This window comes from Cygnus atratus, chromosome 5 (genome assembly GCF_013377495.2).
Source record: "Cygnus atratus isolate AKBS03 ecotype Queensland, Australia chromosome 5, CAtr_DNAZoo_HiC_assembly, whole genome shotgun sequence".
Taxonomy (NCBI): domain Eukaryota; kingdom Metazoa; phylum Chordata; class Aves; order Anseriformes; family Anatidae; genus Cygnus; species Cygnus atratus.
The window spans coordinates 38,538,068-38,560,877 of NC_066366.1; the positions used below are offsets into that span (position 1 = coordinate 38,538,068).

General features: G+C 39.9%; 1 protein-coding gene across 2 annotated transcripts in view; it reads right to left on the minus strand.

Moving 5' to 3' along the window:
* LOC118244836 (mucin-5B) overlaps window positions 1–22,810 on the minus strand; it is a 72,797-nt gene that overhangs the window by 12,140 nt on the left and 37,847 nt on the right. The window contains exons 43-47 of one of the 2 annotated variants that reach the window (XM_035540118.1): window positions 22,571–22,666; window positions 20,586–20,714; window positions 19,707–19,746; window positions 18,855–18,978; window positions 18,110–18,328 (exon numbers count right to left, since the gene is read on the minus strand). In XM_035540118.1, the coding sequence (XP_035396011.1) occupies window positions 18,154–18,328; window positions 18,855–18,978; window positions 19,707–19,746; window positions 20,586–20,714; window positions 22,571–22,666 (564 nt within the window). In that variant the 3' untranslated portion in view covers window positions 18,110–18,153. Of the gene's footprint in view, window positions 1–17,993; window positions 18,329–18,854; window positions 18,979–19,706; window positions 19,747–20,585; window positions 20,715–22,570; window positions 22,667–22,810 lie in introns of those variants that run through there. The other variant, XM_035540117.2, reaches the window with a different exon arrangement.

The window sequence follows — 22,810 nt, forward strand, 5'->3', positions numbered from 1 at the left end:
GTCAAGCAGCAGGTTGTATTTTCTCATTAAATTAATTTATACCACTGTTCCCATGGAACCAAACTGCTGAGTACCTTCATGAATAATGTAAGTCTTTAGAAATCATCTTAGTGACCTTAGGAAGAAACAATAATCTAAGAAAAGACAAGGCATGCTGTGGAAGAGAAAAAAAAGAAAAAAAGACCAAAAATGAGATCTACTGGTCAAAAAGTAGGTAAACGGACTGTCATGTGTTGTTTGGTACTGGCAAGTCTGTGTATCACTGTTCCTGGAGGAATTTCTTCCAGCTGTGCTAATTTTCTTTTCTAAAGATAAATTTATTTTTGAAGATAGTTATTCATAACAGATGATGCTGTCCTGACAAACCTGATAACATCTTTCTTAGAAGAGGAATTTAACACAATGTTAATACAACGGATAGATATTTTTAGTGATTCACTGTTAAGATTTATTTATTTTTTAATGTGTAACACAAGATGCTTTGGTTACACTTCTAAACACTCTTCCCTTTCATCTCCTATTGTCCTTCTCCATTGTTAGCAGAGCAAGAAGAAAAAGGCTTACATATATCCAGCACCATTTGCAGCCTTGCAACTCTGATCACAGTTGTTGAACAGCACAGCTCTGATCACAAGTGTTAAACCATATGATATATTGGGAGAAAGAGTAAACAATTTGGTAAGTTTCAGTTTACTTGAAGTTGTTTGGAGTAAATTACTATTTTTTTTTTATTTTTTTTTCTAAGTATGAGCAGACCCTGTACCAATCCCAACTGCCTATAACAGGAAAAGCTTTTAATTTCCTTTCTGTGTACGAACCATTAATTCAGAACACAATGCCTCAATTCTTAACATCTCTCCCTCTTCTCAAGTTGCTTGTTGCCATTTACTCTTCATTAACTCTTCCAGCTCTATAAGTGCAGTAGTCTTGGAGCTACAACATCTCTGCTGTGAGCATGGACTGTGAGGCCACGTGCTGTTCATGCGTTTGCATCACAAGCACATGGTATGGGAAAGAATGAGTAGAGGAATGAAGATAAATGGTGGAAGAGGCAATTCAAAAAGAGCTTTAAGGCCTGCAATGTGTAGAAAAATGCCATCCTTCTATTTTCTCTTTAAGGGCAGCTGTGAAATAGGGAAGGGTCCCATATATGTAAAATCACAGAGCAGAATTTGAACATCTTCAAAGTTTGTTTTTGGTTTGAGGATCTGGTTTGAAAAACACCTGAAATCCTAGTTTGTTTTGGGAGAACGGGTTCTGTCCTTAGGCATAAGGAACTGCATGTACACACAGAAGGCCTCTGCTTATTTAGTAACTGAAATAGCGAGTTGTAAACGCAATTCTAATTACTCTCACTTACAGCTTTATGAGTTGTAAATCTTCCCCTTCATTTTCCTAGAGAGAAATCCCAACTGTTGCAAAGGAAGATTATTTAGCTCATTCCAGACTCCTTATTCTACTGCAAAGATAAAAGTGACCCAAACAACAACAGGAATGGCCACTGGAGACTGGTAATTTGGAAGGATCTCATATCATATAAGTGTAACCATATGAAATGAGTTGGGAAGGGCACTGCACCCTGAGGAGCCTTTTACCTGCAGCATAGTTTTGAACATCCTTGAACTGGCCTGTTTACACCAAAGATAGACAGGTCCCAGCTAGAGCAAGATCTTTATTCAAGGAGTGTATTTTTTTATCTGTTTCACTTTAGGACTGTATTCCACTGGTTTCACATAGTCTTTTTCAACTGAGGACCAGCAAGTATTGTTTTTAGCTTTTTTTCTCTTTTATATTATATTTCAGCAACTCTGTTCTTTTTGCCCTTGCTTTCCTTTGGGGAAAAAAAAAAAAAAAAGTACTACAGGCCAATAGTAACTCTGGTTATAAGCTGCTGGTGTTCTTGGCAATGAATGCAGGGAGACTGGAAAATGATTTTACCAACGGAATTTCCTCAATACCTTTAGCATTAGACACAATGGAGAGAACATGACTTTGACGTAATAAGTCCACTAGGGTATTTGCTTACGGCCAGCCCTCCATGACTCGAACATACCACAATCAGAAGGGTATGGGGTAGAAGCACAGTAATATGACTTTTTAAAGGAAAAATGTTTTGTTGTTGTTGTTGTTTTTCTTTTCTTCTGAAATATAGAAAGCTTTAGGCTCTTTAAAGGCAATAGGTTGACAAACTAAGGATTTTTCATTATTAGGTCAGGCATTGTCCATCAAACACTTGATACTTCTGATACAGTATCAGCAAAAAAGGAAAGCAACTTCCTGGTACTGTGCTTTGAGGTAACAGGACTGCATGTTGTGACCCTTTAAAGAACTGAGAAATTTCTCTGTAAATGTAACAGGACTGGTTTTATTTTTGTCTTAGACCTGTCTTTACCTCCTCCTACTAACTCCTGCTTCTTGCACTAATTAGCAAAGGAGTGGCAGCTACGCTGGATTTGAAAGAGACCAGGCATAGAGAACTATCAGTTAGTGACTGGTCCAAAACAAGACTGCATGATGACTAAAAGGTAATGGCAGCCAGTTTTCACTTACTTTCCTAAAAATGGCTAGAGTTCGGAGCAGTGGAATTTTCCTAAAGCAGAACTAAAATTTTCAGATGGGTGGTAGCGGTCTTAGACAATACTGAGTACCAGAGGGTACAGAGAAAGGAAAGTAGTAAATTATTGTTGTCCAGAAGCCTGTTTCTGACTACAAACACAGGTAAGGTCAAATAAAATTTATTTGGAGGTGAGAGAGTCTGACTTTCTGAAAAGCTGAAAGACTTCAGCTGTTTCACAGCAATTTCTTATCTACAGGCCCCTTAACTAGGGGACCTACGAAGTACAAAAAATGCAGGAGTGGGGGGGATAGGGGAGGTGAGGAAGACTCCGTGCAGGTGCATGCTGCGAAGTTGGTGGCCTAATGTACTTTGGTGAAGGGTAGAAATGACCTACAGGACTAGACGAAGGTCAGGACTCTAAGCAGTGGCTTGTATTGCTTGTACCTGGGGCTACCAGCAACTAATCCATGGCCTAGAAGGAGGTTCTTGGATAATAGGGATCATCTTGTAGCTGCTGCTTCCCTTCCACCCACCCCAGACACTCCCACGATTTGCCCATGAGGCAGTTGGGATAAAGGAATTGCTCTCAGAGGGTGCTCCCAGCTGGTGAGGAAAAGGAGAATGGGTAGTGCATACAGACTTCCAAAGTATCACTACAAAAGCTCCCTCCGCCCCCTCACCATGTCGCTTTTTGTGCTGTTTAAAGAGGAAATGTGTTGACAAGTCTTAGCAACGTCTGACTCAGATTGCCATAAATTCAGAGCACCCGTTGGACTGGAGATCCTGCAGAGCAGATGATGACCCTGGGGGTGGTGATGAAAAAGCAGCACTACGACTATTTCACTTCGTCTGAGAGTGGAACCATGCCAAGGACATGTAATTGAGGGACAAAGGAAAAAACTAGATGTAAAATCCCCATCTACCTGGGGAAGCTTAGAGCCAAATGGGCTCAGTGTAGGGCCCAAATGCATCAGGCTGGGGACTATCCCCTTCTGTGATAGATACACACAAGCAAAACACTGTTCTACTTTTTTTTTTCCTGCAGTAAATTAAAAATATTTGTCATGAGCAGTGGAGTGAAAAATGTTATCACTGCCTTTAAAAGACCGTAGGACATGGAACAGAAAGGGTTTTCCCCTTGGCTCACATGTACCAGGAGCAGTATGCAACCCTATTTTGTAAGCACAGTCTTCTAGCACTGAAAAAAGAAAAAAAAAAAAGGTAACGGCAAAAAATGGGAGAGCCAGGAATGTATTATACAGGAATGGTTCTAGCCAAAGTAAGCAAAATCCAAACATCCCACACTTCCCAAATTATCTTCCTTTCCTGCTTAATGCACTGTAAATGAAATTCAGTTGGACTTTGCCATTGTTGAGGACTGGATTTAATCACATTCAAATTGTACATAGATAGGAATTGATGATAAAGTAATATTGTTTGAACAAATAGCTCACTTCCTTTGCAGTAATTCTTACTATTGTTAACATATTAATAATGATAATCATGTGCTGCATTTATAATAGAGCCTTTCTTCACCAAGAATCCTAACGCTCATGTGAAATAAACTGATTATACTGTACATATGCTATCTTAACTGAAAACATATCCAACATCACAGCTCTTCCTGTAAACCATTCTTTAAAACACAAGAAGGTTAACTTTCCTACCAAATCATTGCATTTTCAATACCTTTTTTATTGTTAAACATGCCTCTGCTCATTCCTCTATAAAGCTTATAAAATGTTTTCCACAAAAATAAAGCTGCAGGAAATCTGTAGTTTTAGGCAGTCTTCCCAAGGGAAGGCTGCATTTATTTTCAGTGCTGCAGCCATTTCTCTTAAGTTTGTTTTTCTTTGATTTTCATAAAAACAAGACAAAACTCAGTGGTGCAAAAAGACTGCTCATTGAACAATATTAGTATTTCAATGCTTCCATTCAGCCATAACTGTTGACACTTTGGGTGTGCAGAAAACATGAGGTAAGACTTCATTGCCCAGTCTTGAATGAAATAGGAAGGTGTATGCTTTGTTTTGCTCAAGAAAGCTATCTGAGGTTAGTCCTGGGAAAAAGAACCTAAGTAGCTCATGCTGCTTAATGCCATTAGACTATAGGTCTTGGTGATTTAGATTAGGCATCTCAATTGGAAAAAAAAAATAAAAAAATAAAAAAAATCTCTATATCTGTATGTAGATGAAAAAAAAATTGTCTTAAATCTAATTCAGGGGGCTCTAAGCCCACAGCTGTGGGCTAAGTAACTCGTTCATTAATTTACAAATAATCTTTGACTTTCTTGATTCAATAAACTTGGACAGGCTTGTAAAACTCTTAGTTATGTTTAGGTCCACAGGGACAGTCACACCAGAAACCAAAATATATGGATAGCTGTGTTTTTCTTTAAATTCAGAAGTAAAATGTTTCTGCAAAAAAACTTAATATGAATGGTTCCTCTTCCTCTTGCTGCTCAAGTTTTTAAAGAAGGATGCTTTGGAGGAGTTAGAAAATGTACAGTGAAATCCTTTCCACCAGGTATGACATTTCTTAGCTATTGTAAATTGAGACTGACCCATCATTGCCATTGCTGCTGAAACATCTCTGAGTGATAGAGATATGTGTATACAGAACCTGTGGCACTTTCTTAGGTAAATATTGAATAGTTAAAAGAATGAGGGAAAGGTGGTGTTGGCCAAATCATTTTGTGCAAGGTTGATATAATGAGCTTTCTTTACCAACTAGGTGTACTAACAGTACAAACCATAGGAATGCCCTGCCTGTGAATCCACAGGCTGACAACACAGCTATTTGCCATTTAGAACAACAAGAAGCAAATGCTTTGGTTACAGAAACTGAATCTACAGGGCTAACATGGGTAAACAAAATGGAATCATGCATTCTGGAATATATCCAGGAATCCAGGTTCTTAACAAAAAATGCCATAAATACTGTAATGTTCAACAAGTAAGGAAGAATTGTTACTCCTGTCAGAGATGCAATATTATTCACGGAAGGAATACAGAGACTTAGCAGCAGCAGATATGTGTCTTTTGTTTCAACTGTTATCAACTCTTGTGGGAGCTCTTTATAGAAAAGTTGGGGGGTTCATTTTTAATGCTTTATAGGGCCAATAGCACAGCCCTTGTCCTCCATCCCTTCCTGCCTCTTTTGAGCATCTCATGCTAGAACTTGCATTTATTCCTTTTGTGACCCTGTTTGCACAGAATAGGCATAGATTTATAGATTAAGGTAATTCAGAAAAATGTTTTTTGGAGCTGGAAAGAGTGTCTTATTCTGAATTAGCTTTGTCCACAGACCACTCTTTATTTGCAGATAAGAGCAATCACTCAGGAAGCCAATCACTGACAAGCAGCACAGTTCGAATTCTTGCACACACCCTTAATCCAAATTCATTTCCGTGAGAAGATAAGCTTTCAGAAAGTTCACTAATCAACCAGTATAAGTTTAGAAAGCAGAACAGGAGGTGCAGTTTCACTACTCAGTTTATTTTCCAGGATTTACATGTTAATTTAAGACAAAGGTAAAATGAGTGAAGTACTCCCATACTAGTTTCCATCAGAAACATGTATCTTTTAACAAGACAGCATTTGCTCATTTGCTGCTAAACACAGTCAGGAAAAAAAAAAAAAGCAAAACATTGAGACCCAACACATAAAATGTTCTCAAAATTATAAGCAACCATTGATAGGGACAAGCTGAATACAAATGAAAGAAAAAAAAAAACAGAGGAACAGAGGAACCTCACGAGGCAGCAGCTTTTCCAAAGACATTGGTACTTTATTGTATAGCCAAACCATTCAGGATATTGGTTGATATGTAATATATCTGACAACCTTACAGGCAAACTCTTCTGCAGTTATCCTAACATTTGGCTCTGCAGAGACTCACCTGTGGTAGGCCGTCAAAATAAACTGAATTATTCTAGAGGTATGAGGAATCTTTAGTAAGACGACCATGAGAAAACATGGAGGCAGCTAGTTTTAGCCCATCACGTAGGAATTTTGTTGTACATGAACTTTTCCAGATTGTGAAACTGAGGTACAGTTCAAAAGAGAGGACATAGTTTCATTGTCTGTGCAATGAAGTTGCTTCCTTAGGTCTGAGTCATTCTCACAGGAAAAGAGCTGTCCACATCTATCAAACCTGGGTTTGTCTCATTACTGCTCTATTAGCAACCCCAATAAGCACATGAAAATTCTTTTGCATCAATACCTTTGTGCAGCATTGGCCCTTGTCATCTTTCACTGGATGTGTTTTGAGTGACAGGCAACAGGACTTCTTCAGTCCCATGAAGATATCTGATGCTCCCCAGATAGCTTCTGTTATGTACGCTGACATTGCAAGTGTATTAAACTCTTAATTTGTTCACCTTTGACATAGAGCTCACTCGCACATGGTGAAGAAGACTCAGGACTGGACATGGATAGGAAGAATTAAGTCTCTAGTGCTTTTTTAAGGCATTCAAAAGCACTTGCTCTGTTAGAGAACATAAATGTTTTGTCTGGTAGCACTTTGTCCTGTTTTCAGAAATGCAATGACTTAAATTGTAGCTGCTTCCTTATAATTAACTGAACACAAAAGCCAAAACCATGGAAATTGTACAGTAAACACTACTGCTTACTGGCATAGTTGAAAGAACAATGAGGGCACAGCCTCCCATGTTAAAACCTGAGAACAACACAATATATTGTATTTTGGGGTGATTCCATTGTGCTGGTATATTTGATTTAGGAAGAAATAGAAGTTTTTGCCAACACAGAAACAAATTCACCCCTACCATTATGTTTGGGCCCCTTTTCAGCTCTCCCATGTACAGTGTTTGCTGAAGTCTGCCTGATCAGTTAAGCAGGAGGTTAGCTGTGCTGCAGCAGACATGTGAAAAGTAATTTAATGACTTATTTAATCTACTGAATGCAGGTTTTGAAAAGCAAACGTTGTCCAGTGCAAAACACCATCAGTGGCACATAGCAGTTTATTTCAATAGTGTTCTCCTTTAGGAACTCCCAAAGTATGTTAGAATACACCTGGAGTAACATTTGGTCACACAGGCTATACTATCTTGAAAATAATAATAATAATATTAACAAGGCCAAGCTAGGATGAAGGAGATACAGTCACCTTTTTTTGCAGTACGAGCACCCAAGAGAACCTCTGATTTCATGACAGTGAATTTCAAACAACACGTGAACCATGGAATGGAGACGGTCTTACAAGCCTCCACATCTTCTTGTCAGGCCCAGCAAAAAAGGCCAGGTCACTTGATTTAACTTCAGGCCTTGAGATCTGCAGGTTATTGGTGAAGAACGGGTCATAGATAAGACAAGGCAACACTCAGTGACGTTGCTTCAATTAGAATAGAAAATGTAAAGCTAGTACTAAAAAAAACAGAATAGGAGCTGGGTAAGGAATGCTAACTCAGGACGTAAGCTGTGTTAAATGTTCAGTTTGGCAAAGGTCCTGGACATGCCGTTGCTGCCATGATTTATGTCAAATCATATATTGAAGGCAAGAGGATGAAGTTTAACTTGGCCGTCTGTATAGAACAGTCAGGAACATGTTGTTCAAACAAGCAAGATAGACTTTAACGTGTACTAAAAGCATCAACATGGCCCTCTTGACTTGGGCCACTAAAACTCTTGTCTACAAGTGAAATTTGTTAAGAACCTTGAAATGGAAGCAAACTCTCAGGTCATCAGATCCCCTTCTGGCATCCAGGAGGAATGGTAGGTAATCTCTCAAAAATGTGTTGATCTCCACCTTACGCCCTATAGTTTTCTTGCCTTTGCCATTCCCTAAGAAAAATTGTTTCTGAGCCTTTAACTTGCGATGGCTTACAAACTGTATCTGATTTCCAGATTAAGAAAAAGGAAAAAGAAAAGCAAATGTCTTTGCAAAAGCTGTTGATTATTCCACCCTCCTCATGTTGACTTTCTGGGTGTAGATGGTGTGTGCACCAAAATATGCAAATTGGCTCTATGTCCTTTACCTAAAAAAAGCTCTGTCAGCACCAGATGTTTATGGTTCTCAAGAAACATTTGTATTTACAGTCATAAGGATTATGGTTGTATGTGGGAATTACAAGAACTAGAAAAATAGGATGCATAAAATAAGAGGATTGGTATGCAGTCACATGGGTGTATCACTAATGAATCTAATGCTTTACTGTAAACAAAAGACTAAATGTCTCTTTACATAGTTGTTTTGTTTTATTTTGGCCTCACTAAATCTCTATTTACTTGAATTAATTTTTTCCTGGCTTATGTTGGCCTGAATAAAAACAGAAGTGCAACCAGTAACATCTGCAATTAAAATATAACATCATTTCAAGTGGACCTTAAGGGAAAATCAATCAGCAGTATTTAGTATTTTCTCCCCGCATGAATTTCCTATGCTAAAATTGATGCAAAGTAATCCACAATAAGATGTTCCATAACTAATTATATAAATATACTGAGAGAATGCCATTAGTAATGTGACTTCATTAGACCCTGGTGCAAGCAGAAGGAAAAAAAAATCTAGTAGGAAGTCAGAAATTATATCTAAAAGAATGAAAAAGTATTTAAGAATATTTTAGTGTATCTATAATGACTGCAAATAAAATTCCCATCACTCTAAATATTATGATATTAAATGAAATGGAAGGTCTTCAAGCGCTTTGTCTTCAGGACTGATTTAAAAAGATTTTTTTCCTCCATGTTTCCCTTAAATCCAAAACTAATTTCCAGTAAATCACAAAAATGTTTACTTGGGACTGACACATGGTCAAATTATATCTTCTTTTCTTAAAATTTCACTTCCATGGATGCAGTTCTATCTGTTCCTCTATCAAAACATAAGAATGCATCTTGGTACTTCTTGTAAGTGTAATAAAAACTTATGGCTTTTAATTTGCTCTGTTAAGTGTGTTGTTATAGATGTGGCCTCTTGATTTTGTAAAGGAGAGAATACCAGAATGAATGAACTGGCAATTTACAAAGTTTAATTTCTGGAATGCCAACAATCCTCCTGGTACAATTTAAGAGCCAGAATACAAATAATATTATGAATATAGCAATATAATAATCTAATCTAAGTCAAACAGGTTTTTAAAAAATCACTTCTGGAATTTTTTTCACCTTGGCTGTTTGTCACATTTAAAAATACTGCAAATGGTTCAGATCAAGGTTGTTTCCTGACACAGTGCCAGGATTTGTGTAAAATCAACCGAACAAGATGCCTTGCTGAGGACTAGTGGTGAGCTCAGGAGTAACAATGCCATTGAAGGACAAAGACAGATTGCCAAGGGGGCTCTGTTTCCATGATGCAATTGTGCATTAAAAATTTTAATACTAGAAATGAATACAACTCATGGTTACTAATGTTTTGTGGGACAAAAGACTGAGGTGTGACTCTGCAAAAAGACTGACACCAGCTGCAAGCTAATCAGCTGCAAACAATGGCATGCCTTGGTGTGGAGAAAAAGCAAGAAGGGAGGTTTGGGGATGGTGAGAGGCACTGAAATGGTTTCCTCTGCCTAACAGGGATGCAGAGTACTGCCAGGCCAAGCACCAGTCTTTGTGTTGATTCAAAATAAAAGCTCCAAAGTAACCATTACTGATTTTCGGTTTGGTGAAAATAGGTTCTGTTTGTTGCACACTCTGCTAGTGTGTCTCTGTAGTGAAGGATACTTGTTGCAGGCTGGAGCGGACCCTCTCCAGGATGGGGAGATAATTCCTTCCCTGACAGTAACGGTACAGGCTTAGCTGAGAGAAGATTTGGGAGGGCAAACGCAGCTAGAGTGGGTGTGAGAGATATGGGATGAGCCTGCAATGGGAGTGCAGGTAGGGAGAAGAGGAGCAGGGGCCTTCTGCAGCCAGGAGCCGACCAAAAGCCAGACTTCAGAGGTGAAAGGTGAGAAGGCGGCTTCCCAGGGACCCTGAGGAGACCTGGCAACCACAGCAGGGACCTGGGGGAAAGGACCCACTCTTCACCAACACAGCTGAAAGGGGACCTATTTAATCCAACCTTTGAAAATCAGCATGGCCCAATGGCTCTGCAGTTCCTCTTCTGGGAGCCACCCTCTTGAAAATTATTATTTCGTACTCTAGTGGGTCTAGACTGGAAGTATCTGGTATTTTTTTGGCATGGGAGAGCCCTTTTTGCTTTAAAAACATTCCACTTCAGTGAACTGGCTGGGGATCTTGTCACACCATGTTTCTGTCACATCATAACACTGCTTTCCACGTCAGCTCGTACCAAATGACAGGCTCAGAGAGAGAAAGGACTTTCCTCATTCTGAGATTCTGCTGGTACAGGCTTACATTTCCCTCTAAAAGACGGTACTGAGCCATTTCCAGCTATAGTGTGGACTGAACACATAATGAATTTGTATTTCCTTCAAAGCAAGCTGTGCAGATGAAGCAGGACCTGCTAGTCCAGTCAGGACCCATTAGCAACAAAGATTACATATTTCAATGTTCGCTCTGTTGTTTTGACTGCAGGAACAAGGAGAAACAGTTCTTAATTACTAATAATCCTTTGCATGCATTATTGACAGACTATTTTGTTCAAATAGTTGGAGCTTCCAGTTTTTAAAGTGTTCCATGTACAAAGTATTCATCTTTTCTAGTGGAAATTAAAAACTTTGTTATTGTTTTGTTAAGAGAATCTTTCTTGTGCAAGGTAGAACATTTCACAAGGGAAATAAAAACTAAGAATGTAGTTTGTTTTTAATCCTCTAAAAAATGCTGCTTTATATATACATATAAACGTTCCTGAATTATCCCAGATTTATATGCTAGAAGCTAGGAAGAGAATCAGGTCCAGAGATATTAGAAACTGGAGAATTCAAAGGGATTCAGTACCAGGGAAATGCAACTATATTTTGGAACCCCCCAGTATGTAGCAGCAAGAAAGACGTTACAGAGTGATGTGGGACTATTCATCAAATAAAATAATGACTTATTTCATTAGGATTTTTGGAGAACAGACTATTTTGTTGTCATAAGTGTCATGATATCCCAGGATAAATATCAGCTAGGTTGATCTAAGACAGTGGTAATACCACTGATCTCTCTGGTAACCAGTGACAGGACCCAAGGGAATGGCACAAAGCTGCAACAGGTGAGGTTCAGGCTGGATAGCAGAAAAAGATTCTTCAATGAGAGTGTGGTTAGGGACCGGAACAGGCTCCTCAGGGCAGTGGTCATAGCACTGAGCCTGCCAGAGCTCAAGAAGTGTTTGGACAATGCTCTCAGATTCTGTGATTCAACGATACTCATGTCCATGATGCAAAGAAACTACTTGCACTGAGTCTTACTCTGAAGTGAAAAAATCACCATCAACTGCAAGCTACTTAATTCATTAGTTATTATTAAAAACACATCGGACAAGTTGAGCACTCTCTTGAGCTCTGAAAGCAAAATATGAGACCTCTGGGAAAAACTTTACTTTTTATTTTTTTCTTCAGCTGTTTTCCACTCAGTGAGCTTGAGGGAGGGAAAGGTGAATTAATAGTTCTCCTGTTTCTGCCAGAAATCTTTGTATGACCAGTAATTGAATACCTAATCATCCAATTATGAAAGTGTAGATGAAGGGTGAGAATGTGCCTGAAACTGCTTTTCAGTTTAGGAAGGCTTAAAGGTGTATTATTATAAGCTAGTCTAAGCAGCACAACACAGGCTGCACAAATGTCACCCAATGAACAACTTGTTACTGGAAATGCACAGATGTCTTCAGGAAAATGTCCAACCCCATTCATTTGGCAATGAAGAAGAACACACCCACAGTGATACCACAGGGCTGATCTGGTTCTTGGGTAAGTGGTCTTTAGATGGGCACTTCACCATACAGAAGAAGTGTTAAAGACTACATAAATTCTTTGAAGGATTGACAAGTCTACTTACTGAGGAAGGGTGTGATGAATGTAGCAGTTCCTGAAAATTTTCCTGGGGTAACACTAAAGAAAACTGGATTTATAGGACATACCACACACCCAGAAAAACATTCTGTGCCTTAGCCTGAAATGATTGCATCTGAAAATCTGAAAAAGCTAGAGAACATCATCAAAAGCAAACAGAAATTGGAACTTGCAACTGGTAGAGCTAGAAGTAAGTTGGAGTACTTGGGGAAGTAAAGGTATCTGCTGCAGCCCTTGAGAGAAACTGATCTAGGGGAAAAGATAATTTCAGACCATAAAGCAGCAGTGTTAGTAATGATTTACTGGCATGGCTACATAGCACTAGGCTAACCTTTTGTTTGTAGAACAATGCTCACTGAGGGTCAGATTAAACTCTGTTTTTTAGCCAGGGTTATAGGATATTACAGGAAATCAATAGGTTAATACAGAAAAATATCTGGATACACAGAGGAGTGAAGACAAGAAGCTGTAAAGGTGCGGCAAAGGACTTGCCTTGTGGCTGTCTTAGAACAGCAGTGTAGGGAAAGGTAGTGACTTGGAAAAAAAATGCTTCAGAGCTGGAACACAAGAGGGTTGATGGACTTCTTCACTGACCTTCAGAAATTTAAGCTGGATCTAACTGACACAAAACACAGGAGTGGAAGCAAAATCCCTGTCTGTCAAGTTAGCCCCATTTTAAGCTCTTTTTGATTTGCAGAAGTAATGCTAAGAGGCACTGGGGGAGTAGTTCAAAACATCACTCACTCTGTGACAAGGCTGAGAATGAGGTTAGATAATATGGACCACTCTTTTTTTCTTTTTCTTTTTTTTTTTTTTTTTAAGGCAGTAAAAGCAAGCACTACAAATGTTAAAGGTAAGTGAGATGGTGCCCACCCCAAAGAACATACTGAAAATAATGAAGCTGTTCTCAGCATCATTCTTGTTAAACATCAGGGTGAAAGAATCTTTCACTAAAAGTCCTGAAGATGGTTGAGCTGTTCGAGGCAGGGCATAGGGTTTGCAGAATTTGAGGCAAATTTCTGGCACTTCTCATTCGGAATATATAAAATTGGCACTGGGGATCAACTTCTTACATTGCTTTAGAGAATTTGGACAAGGTAGGTCTGTACTTACCTTAGTCTGCCCATGAAGTCAAGAGGGTTAGGTAGGAATCAGTCCAGAAGACAGTTGAGCTCTTAGGTGAAGCGCATATCTATTTTCAGTATATACTGAAAGTTCACAGTGCTTCAAGTCCCAGTTTTGATTCATATTTATTTTGCCTGAAGGTAGATGGGATGAACTAAAGTATAGCTACCCCATCTTTCTTCTACCCAGTCATATCAATGGGAGACTTCACTGGATTTTAATTTCAGGAGGATCAGTAATTAAATAATTTCCTTTCCTACAAGAAGTATATTTTTAAAACACACCTTCACAGAAAGCAAGCTGAGTGAAATAATATAATCCATAAACAGAGAGCTCAGCCTAAATGTACAGGAAGCCACTAGCCAGATTCCCTTTGAATTAAAAAAAAATCATTAAACTGTCCTAGAGGCTACTGACGAAAAGTGGGCCTTCACATCTAGAAAAAAATAAAGTGTGTAAAAAATTAGAACGTTGTAGTTTCATGATCAAACCTTGGCCTACTTTGACACTAAGCCAGTTGCCTGGGCACACCCTCAGTGGTGTTACTTTCCTAAGATAGGAATTGGTGTTGTCAAAGAATTAAATGGATGTGAGAATGGCCTTCTACAATGTAAACTGAGACTTAAAACCCATTGTTGCCCTAAAGATATTGAATAATCAGATCCTTTGAAGTGTAAAAACCAGAAAGATTTTCACAACCGATACTTTTGTCTTGGTGTCTTTGGCATATTGTCACACTTTCTCTTGTAAAGGATGTTTGGGATGCCTGACAGAAGCAAGTGTACCCCTTCAGGTTTGTAAATGACACGTTATATACTCATGCAAAACGTTTTATGAACTGAAATATTACGACTGCATAAAAGAAACAGGGCCCTACCCTTATCCTTATCTGGGATCAGAAAGGAAATATAAACAAGGCCAAGAACGTGTATATGAGCACACAAACTTGTAGAAGTGTCACAGCTCTCAGACCACCCAATGCTTGGTCTTCCCCTTACCTGCAAGATAATCTCTTATTTGTCACATTATTTTCTTTTCTGGCTCATTACTAATTATGTAACTTTCCCGAGTGATACTTAGACAAATTTTTCCACCTTCACATTGCAACTTTCTCATTCTAATTGTTAAGCTAGCACACTGAAACAAAATAGGTGCTGCATTCTTTTAAACAATCCCTTCTGTATTAGAGGGCATGTACAGTTCATAGACTTTGTTTTCAACTCAAGATTGTAGATACCAGAATAGATTGATATTGGTACAGCACACTGCAGATAAAGCTAGAGGTCTGATTCCACAGCCAGGGGATCCACTCTAAGAAAAAGTGTGGAAAAGGACAAAAGGACAGTCTCTCTCCCCAAATAAAAATTCAGAGCAAACTTCTAACATTCTCCTCTTTGCAAACACCAATAATCATTAACAAAAGCCCAACAAAAATTTAGCCAAACTACGTCAAAGTAGTATTGGGAATTGAGCTTTCCAAGCCATAAACTAATAGGCAAGTAAGTCAGAGCTCATGTTGTAATAGCAACCCAGCTCAGTGCACACCAGTGACATGATAATGTGTCTTCAGACTTGTTTACCTGACACAGCACAGTATCTCTGGTAAATATTTATTTTAGTAATATGGGGCAGTTCTTCTTGGTGTGTTTTCTCAGAACTGCTCAGCATATGGAGTACCATCATCTCATGATAAGAACAGAATGGCTACAAGCTGAAACCAGTTGAGCCCCGGCCTGACTGGCTCATCTGAAGGCTGGTCCTCCTGGGGCTACCCTAGTAAGTGGATGCTGGTGCAAAGAATTCACACAGAAGGAAAGAAACAGTACTTGGAGCAATGCCAGTGATTTTTCTTGTGTTATGCCAGGAAAGTGTTTGACGTTCAGACTGGTCACTAGCTGGAAGAGATGCCCTGGGGCTACAGATGAGCGTTAGAGCAAGCACACATGAGAAACAACCACACAGCAGCTCCAGCAGGATCATGCCCAAGTTGAGTGATCACAGGAATAAAACAACATTTAACCCACTGATTGTATTTGACCCATTGACTGTCTATGGGCTGAGGAAGCTGAAAGTTTGCATTAAAGCGACTTTGTCTTGCTGGCTGCATCTCGTCTCACTAGGACTCTGCATCTATGAACAGAAGATGAACACATTCAGTTCAACACCTGGCCACTGGAGCTAGAAATAGTACAGCACAGGGTGGTTAGATACCAGACTGAGTAAATGAAGAATCAGGCATAATCAGGAGTGGAGAAGGGGAACGTTGGGTTTCACATGATCAACAGCCGTCTGTAGATGGGAATAAGCTGTTGGTTCCAGCTCTAAGCTAAAATAATTTCACCTACCTGTAAAGCAAAATGCATGCCAAAAATGAACAGAAAAGTATACCTTCAAATCAATTCCATTCTCAAATTCCGCATAAAGTCTCATCACCAGTAAAAACACAGTAGAGTGGACTATTAAGTGTACCTCATAAGATTAGATCATGTTTTATTGCCCTTCTCCCACCTGAAGACAAAGCAGATATGGAAAAGATTTCCACTAGTATTCTAGCTAAGCCATCCTATTGAGAATGATTGATTTGCAGGGTTTACTGGAGTTTGTATCCGACTACTTAAGAGCCTGTTTACTCTTCTGATGACGAAAGCACTCAAGAATGATTTCTTCCCCCTCAGGGAAAGGCAAGGAGGAAAGGAACGAATGTCCTTTCTTGCTGCTGCTCTTTGCATTGCAAAATCAGGCATGCACTTGATTTGTATCAGTAAGAATATTTTCTGAGCTAATGTGAAATTTGTACGTGAGCCTCAATGTCAAACAATTGCAACACACGCCTTCCACGGGAGTTGCATTACACTGACAGTTATCTGAATTATTTGGGATTCCTATCATTTGTAATCAAGCAAACTGGTCCAGTGACCAGGGCAGAGGCTGGGAATGGGAGAGTTAGTTGTAATTCATCAACAGCACAAACATCGTGTTGAATTTTATTCCCCATGTTTCCCAAAGATTTCTGCACTTCACTGTTCCCATTGCAACTGCTTACTCCCACTGTAATTGTTAGGAACACTCAGTCTCTCTTTTATTATTTTTAAATAAATAAAATAAAAACAAAGGATGATATTCACCTCCTCTGTCTTCAGCTGTCTAAGCTGCCTATCCTGGATCTCAAAATACCCAGTGCTGAGGAACTGATACCTTCACAAGGGCTCTTACACACCAGTCTAGGCTGAGACAAACTATTCCAGAAAGGGGCTGGAGAACTGATATATTAAAATGAGCTGAGCTCCACAGAAACACAATAGGGGCTGTGCTACTGCATCACAGTGATGACCCAATAAGCATGGGCCTATCAGATACGAGTGAAGAATAACGTATATCTTTCAACTCCTATGCCTATTCAAAGTCAAGGATTCCAGCAATTTTAAGATCAGTAATACCCTAATGAAACAGTACATGTGTAAGTAACCTGACATCAACTACAATGATTTATTATGAAAAAGAATTAAATGACAGACTACTTGGAACTCAATAGCTGCAGCATTTTACAATGGAAAGCTAAAGGTTAGCACACTTAATAGCTACTCTATCAGTTCAAAAGTATTCCCTCTAAAACATTTCCCCAAAGTCTCTACTTGGCAGGTTGTAGGACACTGCACTCACAGCCCTTAGTTCCCATTCAGGTCACAAAAAGACCAAGTTGTTCAAGCAGCAAAAACATCTGTCTTCCCTGCATACTCTGAAGGTATTGCTGAGCTTTTTCGACCCCTGTCCACATAAGATACTGTCACAAACACTATGTCCCATTGAACATGCTAGCTGGGAGTTAATTGTTTGTGACATAAATCATAGTCACGTAACAAGATGTGGATCTGAACATCAGTCTCTCACGAGACACACAGCTCCAAGTTTGATCTTGGTAAATTACAAAACCCACCAGTGATAAAGACTCACTATAAGGGTGTGAATACGTTCGTTTTCTAGCACGCATTTAAGGCACATTTTTACACTCCTGCTGTAGTGCTTACAGCACAGAAGGAGAAAAGAATCTTGCTTTGCTCCAGTGACCCAGATTGTCAGCAGAAGTAGGTGTAGAACCACTGGGGAGAAGAACAAGGTGCCCCTGAGCTGAGTCCTGCCTCTCTGACTGAACCACACCTGTGGAAGCAATTGCTGTTTCCCTTCTGAGGGAAATGAGTTGAAGCACGTAGTTATGGTTTTATAATACACACTTCCATCAGGAAGGACTTTTGAAAGGCATCGTCTGTCTCTGGAGTGCCTTGTAATAACCTTGGTTTATACACCAATATGGGATTAAAGAAATTAACCTCCTTGCCCCTTTAGCAGCATCACTGAAACAAGAAAACAAGTCCTCTTTGAAATGCAGTTTATTCTACAAACATTTAGAGCAAAATCCTCAGCTAATTTCCATAACTGCATATAATACCAGAAGGAAAAAAGCACAGGAGAGAAGTATGGTCACTTCAAGGTTAGTCACAGCTGCTTTCTAAACTACTCACTTGCTAGGGAAGCATTAAATGGGAGCTGAAATGTCTCCTTTGTCTCACGTTCTCCTCTTTGGGCATTTGGTTTCCATACATCCACATTCATCTACATGCACATATGTGAATTCAACTGTCTTATGCTCAGAGCACACCAGATCCACCTTCACTGTGTGACTCCTTTTTTCATGGCAGCAAATGCATTTGTGTTCCATTTCATTGGCCTCAAAGGAATACCTATAGAAATGAGATTTGCACATGAGTCCATCATCTGTTTTCTTCCTATGTGATCTGTATTCGCTCCTCCAAATAGGGGTACAACTAATGAAGAAAAAACAAGATTTCCTATTTGTTTTTCTGCTTATTCATAATGGTCTTTCCTCAGGATGCTACTAGCTAAGCAGAGCCAGATCCTCTGAGATCAGTGAGGAAAATCCCAATAAATTTGGTGGGTTTTGGATTAAGGACATTCTGACAACACAGAAACGAACAATTCACGCAGAGACCAAAGAGCAGGAAGAAACTCCATCAACCCCCAGAGCTGTTCGTAAATACACATAAGGACAGGAAGGCAATACATTTAGATGGTCTCTTTGCAGAGGGACCTATTATCCTAAGATAAAGCATTCCCATCACACTAAAGGCATTTCATCACATTGACAACTGCTGCTGTTCTCACACCCAGTTTCCCAATCAGGTCCTTTTAAACAAGAACCCAGGAAGACCAGACACAGGTGAGGACAGAGAAAAGTTTCCTACTTACACAGAATAGGTACTGCATGTCCCTTCGCAGAAGGGCATTGGGACCGGAGCAGCAGACTTACAGTTGTTGTGAACAATATACTGCTCTTTCACACTGCGTTTGCATTTATGTGGCAGGTCAACACCTGTGTGGGAAAATATTTCTGTTACACTTCTTCAGACTGGGGAGCAAAGAAGTTTTGAAAGACACCTGCTGGGAAGCCAAGAGCAGATCATCTTACTGAAACCTCTTGTAGTTTAAATGCATAACAAAACAAATACACACACACACCACACACAAATAATAAATAAATAAGGAGAGTGCAAATAGGCACTAATTCAGCAAAAACAACTCCCCACCTGTCTAGATACTTTTCTGTTCAGGGACTGGCTCAAATGAAGACATGTATAAGTTCATGTAAAGGTACTACTGAACTAAGACCAAAAGGAGATATTAAGGTGTTTTTGTTCTTGTTTTTAAGTGCTACGAATGGTATTTGTTAACATTTGTGACTGTAACAACCTACAGTTTCTGGCTGGATGATATAGAAGAAAAAACTTTTTTTTTCCCATTTAACTTTCAAATGGAAAAAGACAGAACGTAATTCCTACAAATTCTCTCATTGGAAGCATAGTTCAAACTAACAGTATTTCAGTCTTTTAAAAATGCAGAAAGAAGAAAAATTTTTTAGTGTCCCCCTTGGAAGAACAAAGCAATTTTTGAGCCTTGGCTGTAAGGTACAAAACTGCTCTGCTGATACATGGACAGAGCCTTCTGGTCTGTCGAAGTTCTTGGTGCATGCAGAAGAAAGGCTACAAGTAGTGGAGAACCTAGCAGTATTTTAGTAGGGAATCAATGATTTAACACACTCACATGTCTTACAACAGCCGTCTGAAGTCATGTCAACTGTCCCCTATATAGGAAGCAAAGAACCAGAGAAGTTTAGATACTCTAGTCTAGTGTACGTATATTGCTAAGGCAGCTAGTAGCAACACATAGGGTTCAGATACATACCCTCATCTCTAACCAACACACTAATTCCTCTTCAGACTTGTTTGTGTACCAGTTGTATACAAAACAGCTTTAAAAATATCCAGTAGGGACTGAATATTCTCACAACTATATCCACTCATAAGCCAGGGGGAATGTTCTGTAATGTATGCCTGATGTGATGTAGATCCAGCTGAAGCCAGCACAAAAGCCAACTCCAAAACCAGACAATGACACCTGCTCCTGGAATTGAACAGCCTGCAAAGCCCTTTCTGGAAGTTCCTGGAAACCACTGGTCACTGAAAAGCCTGTCACTAATGCTCCCCGTTGCTCATTCATCTACCACTTACTTGCTTAACGATGCACCCCATAGTAGAAGAGACTACGTTCATTGGTTCCCCGACAGGTCCATTTTAGGTCATCATTTGTTCAATTGCATTTTGTAACACTGGTGTTTCTTAAGTAATGAAAAATCCCACTGTGCCATTGCCCCAGCGCTCCTCTATTTCAAGTTCCAGTGTCTAACTTCACAAGAAGTAAAATATGTGGATTTCTTAGAAAGTATAACTTTTGTTATACCTCCATGGGACATTCCATTCAGGGCTGAAAAAGCACATTTCTTTCACGCAAGGATGACCAACTCAGAAAGGTCAAGAAACACTGACATGACTCATTCAAAACAGTACAGAAGCCTCCCAGAGCACTGGCAGGGCTCATTTCAGACAGCTTTTTTTTTTTTTTTTCTGGTGCTAAAATACTTACTGGGACACAGTTTGATTCCTCAAATGGCAAGCAGACCTTTACTGTACTAGTCAAGGAAAACAGCCCCCCTGATTCAGTGCACATGTACTGAGTACAGTTATCATACGGTGCTTTATAACTTTGTCCAACCTAAAAACAACAGACAAATAAATTGCAATATAATATAACAATATAAATAGAACAATGCAATAGTAATACAGTCAATGAACTAGCAGAGGGGCTGGGATGTTCATATTATCCTGGAATTCACATCTACTGAGCTCACCCACGTCCTGGTTGCAGAATGAGCATAGAGATAGGAGCAGAAATGCTAAGAGACACTACGAAGTACAGAAGATGGGTCTGTTAATAGAGGTGGGATAGAATCTCGCAGGTTGGAAGAGACCTCCAAGATCATCTAGTCCGACCTCTGACCTAACACTAACAAGTCCTCCACTAAACCATATCACTAAGCTCTACATCTAAACGTCTTTTAAAGACCTCCAGGGATGGTGACTCAACCACTTCCCTAGGCAGCCTATTCCAATGCCTAACAACCCTTTCAGTAAAGAAGTTCTTCCTAATATCCAACCTAAACCTCCCCTGGCACAACTTTAGCCCATTCCCCCTCGTCCTATCACCGGGCATGTGGGAGGATAGACCAACCCCCACCTTGCCACAGCCTCCTTTAAAGGTACGTATAGAGCATGATAAGGTCGCCCCTGAGCCTCCTCTTCTCCAGGCTGAACAATCCCAGCTCCCTCAGCCGCTCCTCGTAAGACTTGTTCTCCAGACCCCTCACCAGCTTCGTTGCTGTTCTCTGGACACTCTCAAGTACCTCCATGTCCTTCTTGTAGTGAGGGGCCCAAAACTGAACACAATACTTGAGGTGCGGCCTCACCAGACCTGAGTACGGGGGGACAATCACTTCCCTAGCCCTGCTGGCCACACTGTTTCTTATACAAGCCAGGACGCTGTTGGCCTTCTTGGCCACCTGAGCACACTGCTGGCTCATGTTCAGCCAACTATCAAACAATACCCCCAGGTCCTTCTCTGTCAGGCAGCTTTCTAACCACTCATCTCCCAGCCTGTAGCGCTGCTTATATGCAAAAGAAAAAATTCTTCTACAGGTTTTGAAGATTTTTAATAGATGGAAGAAAAGTAAGAACTATGAAAGAGGAAAATACTCTTCCTAATAGAGGTTAATGGATAAATGCAAAGTTTCTTTGTGGTAACCACCTTTTAAGTGGAAGCATAAAAATTATATATTGGCACAGAAGAAGCCAGCTTGCAAGATTTATCAAGGAACAAAAGGATGAAATAGAAAAGATGCAGAGCTCAGGAGCTACCAAAGAAGAAATAGCACATAAGAAAATAGCCACTGGGTGAGATGGCAGCATTAACCGTTCACAGCAATAGCATGCTGTAATAAAAGCAAACAGCTAGCCTGAGGTTCAGTTCACGTCTACACAACACTATGCTGAGGAGACGTGGTGTATTACCTGGGTGTTACCAAGGTGAACTACACTGCAGCAGCTATGACACTTTCGATTTTTGCCCCAGCAAATTCAGAACCAGTGTTAGTACAGCTATATCAGCTTGCTCAAACTATTTAGCTTTGCATTTCCAGGGCAAGATAAATGACATTTCTTCCAGTATCAGAGCAGTGTAATGTGAAGCCAGCTTACATATCTCTGCAAGAGCAGTGTTTTGCAATGTCACCATCCCGTACAAATTCTTTCCCGTGCTGCATGTCACGAAGAGAGGGTGACATGATTTCCATTCCTGCCAGAGATGCATAATTTTCAACACAGCAGTGTCTGCAAGTCTGCAAGATGCACACAGCAAGGAGCAGCCATATAAAACTTAACGCTTACTTTGGAAATATAGACATTTTAAAATCTCCTAAAGGTCTTCCCAGCTTCAAAATGTATGACACTGATTTCAAAAGATGTTGAGGTCTTTTGGATAATTCAGCTTTCCATGCAGAGCAAAGGAGCACTCACCTCGATGGTGACATTGCCAAATGGAAAATTTGCCACACAAGCCACTTGCTGGCACTGGCTGCAGCACCGACCCTCCTGTTCCACGTAGCGGAAACCCTGTGGGAATAAGGTCACCATTTAGCCATATTACCTGCAGTCCTGTTCACAAAACACTGTCAGATCAAAGCCACACTGGAGGTGGCAGTGGAAACGAGCCAGCCTTCTCGTTTCATTTCTGTTGCCGTTAGAAACCTGTTGGAA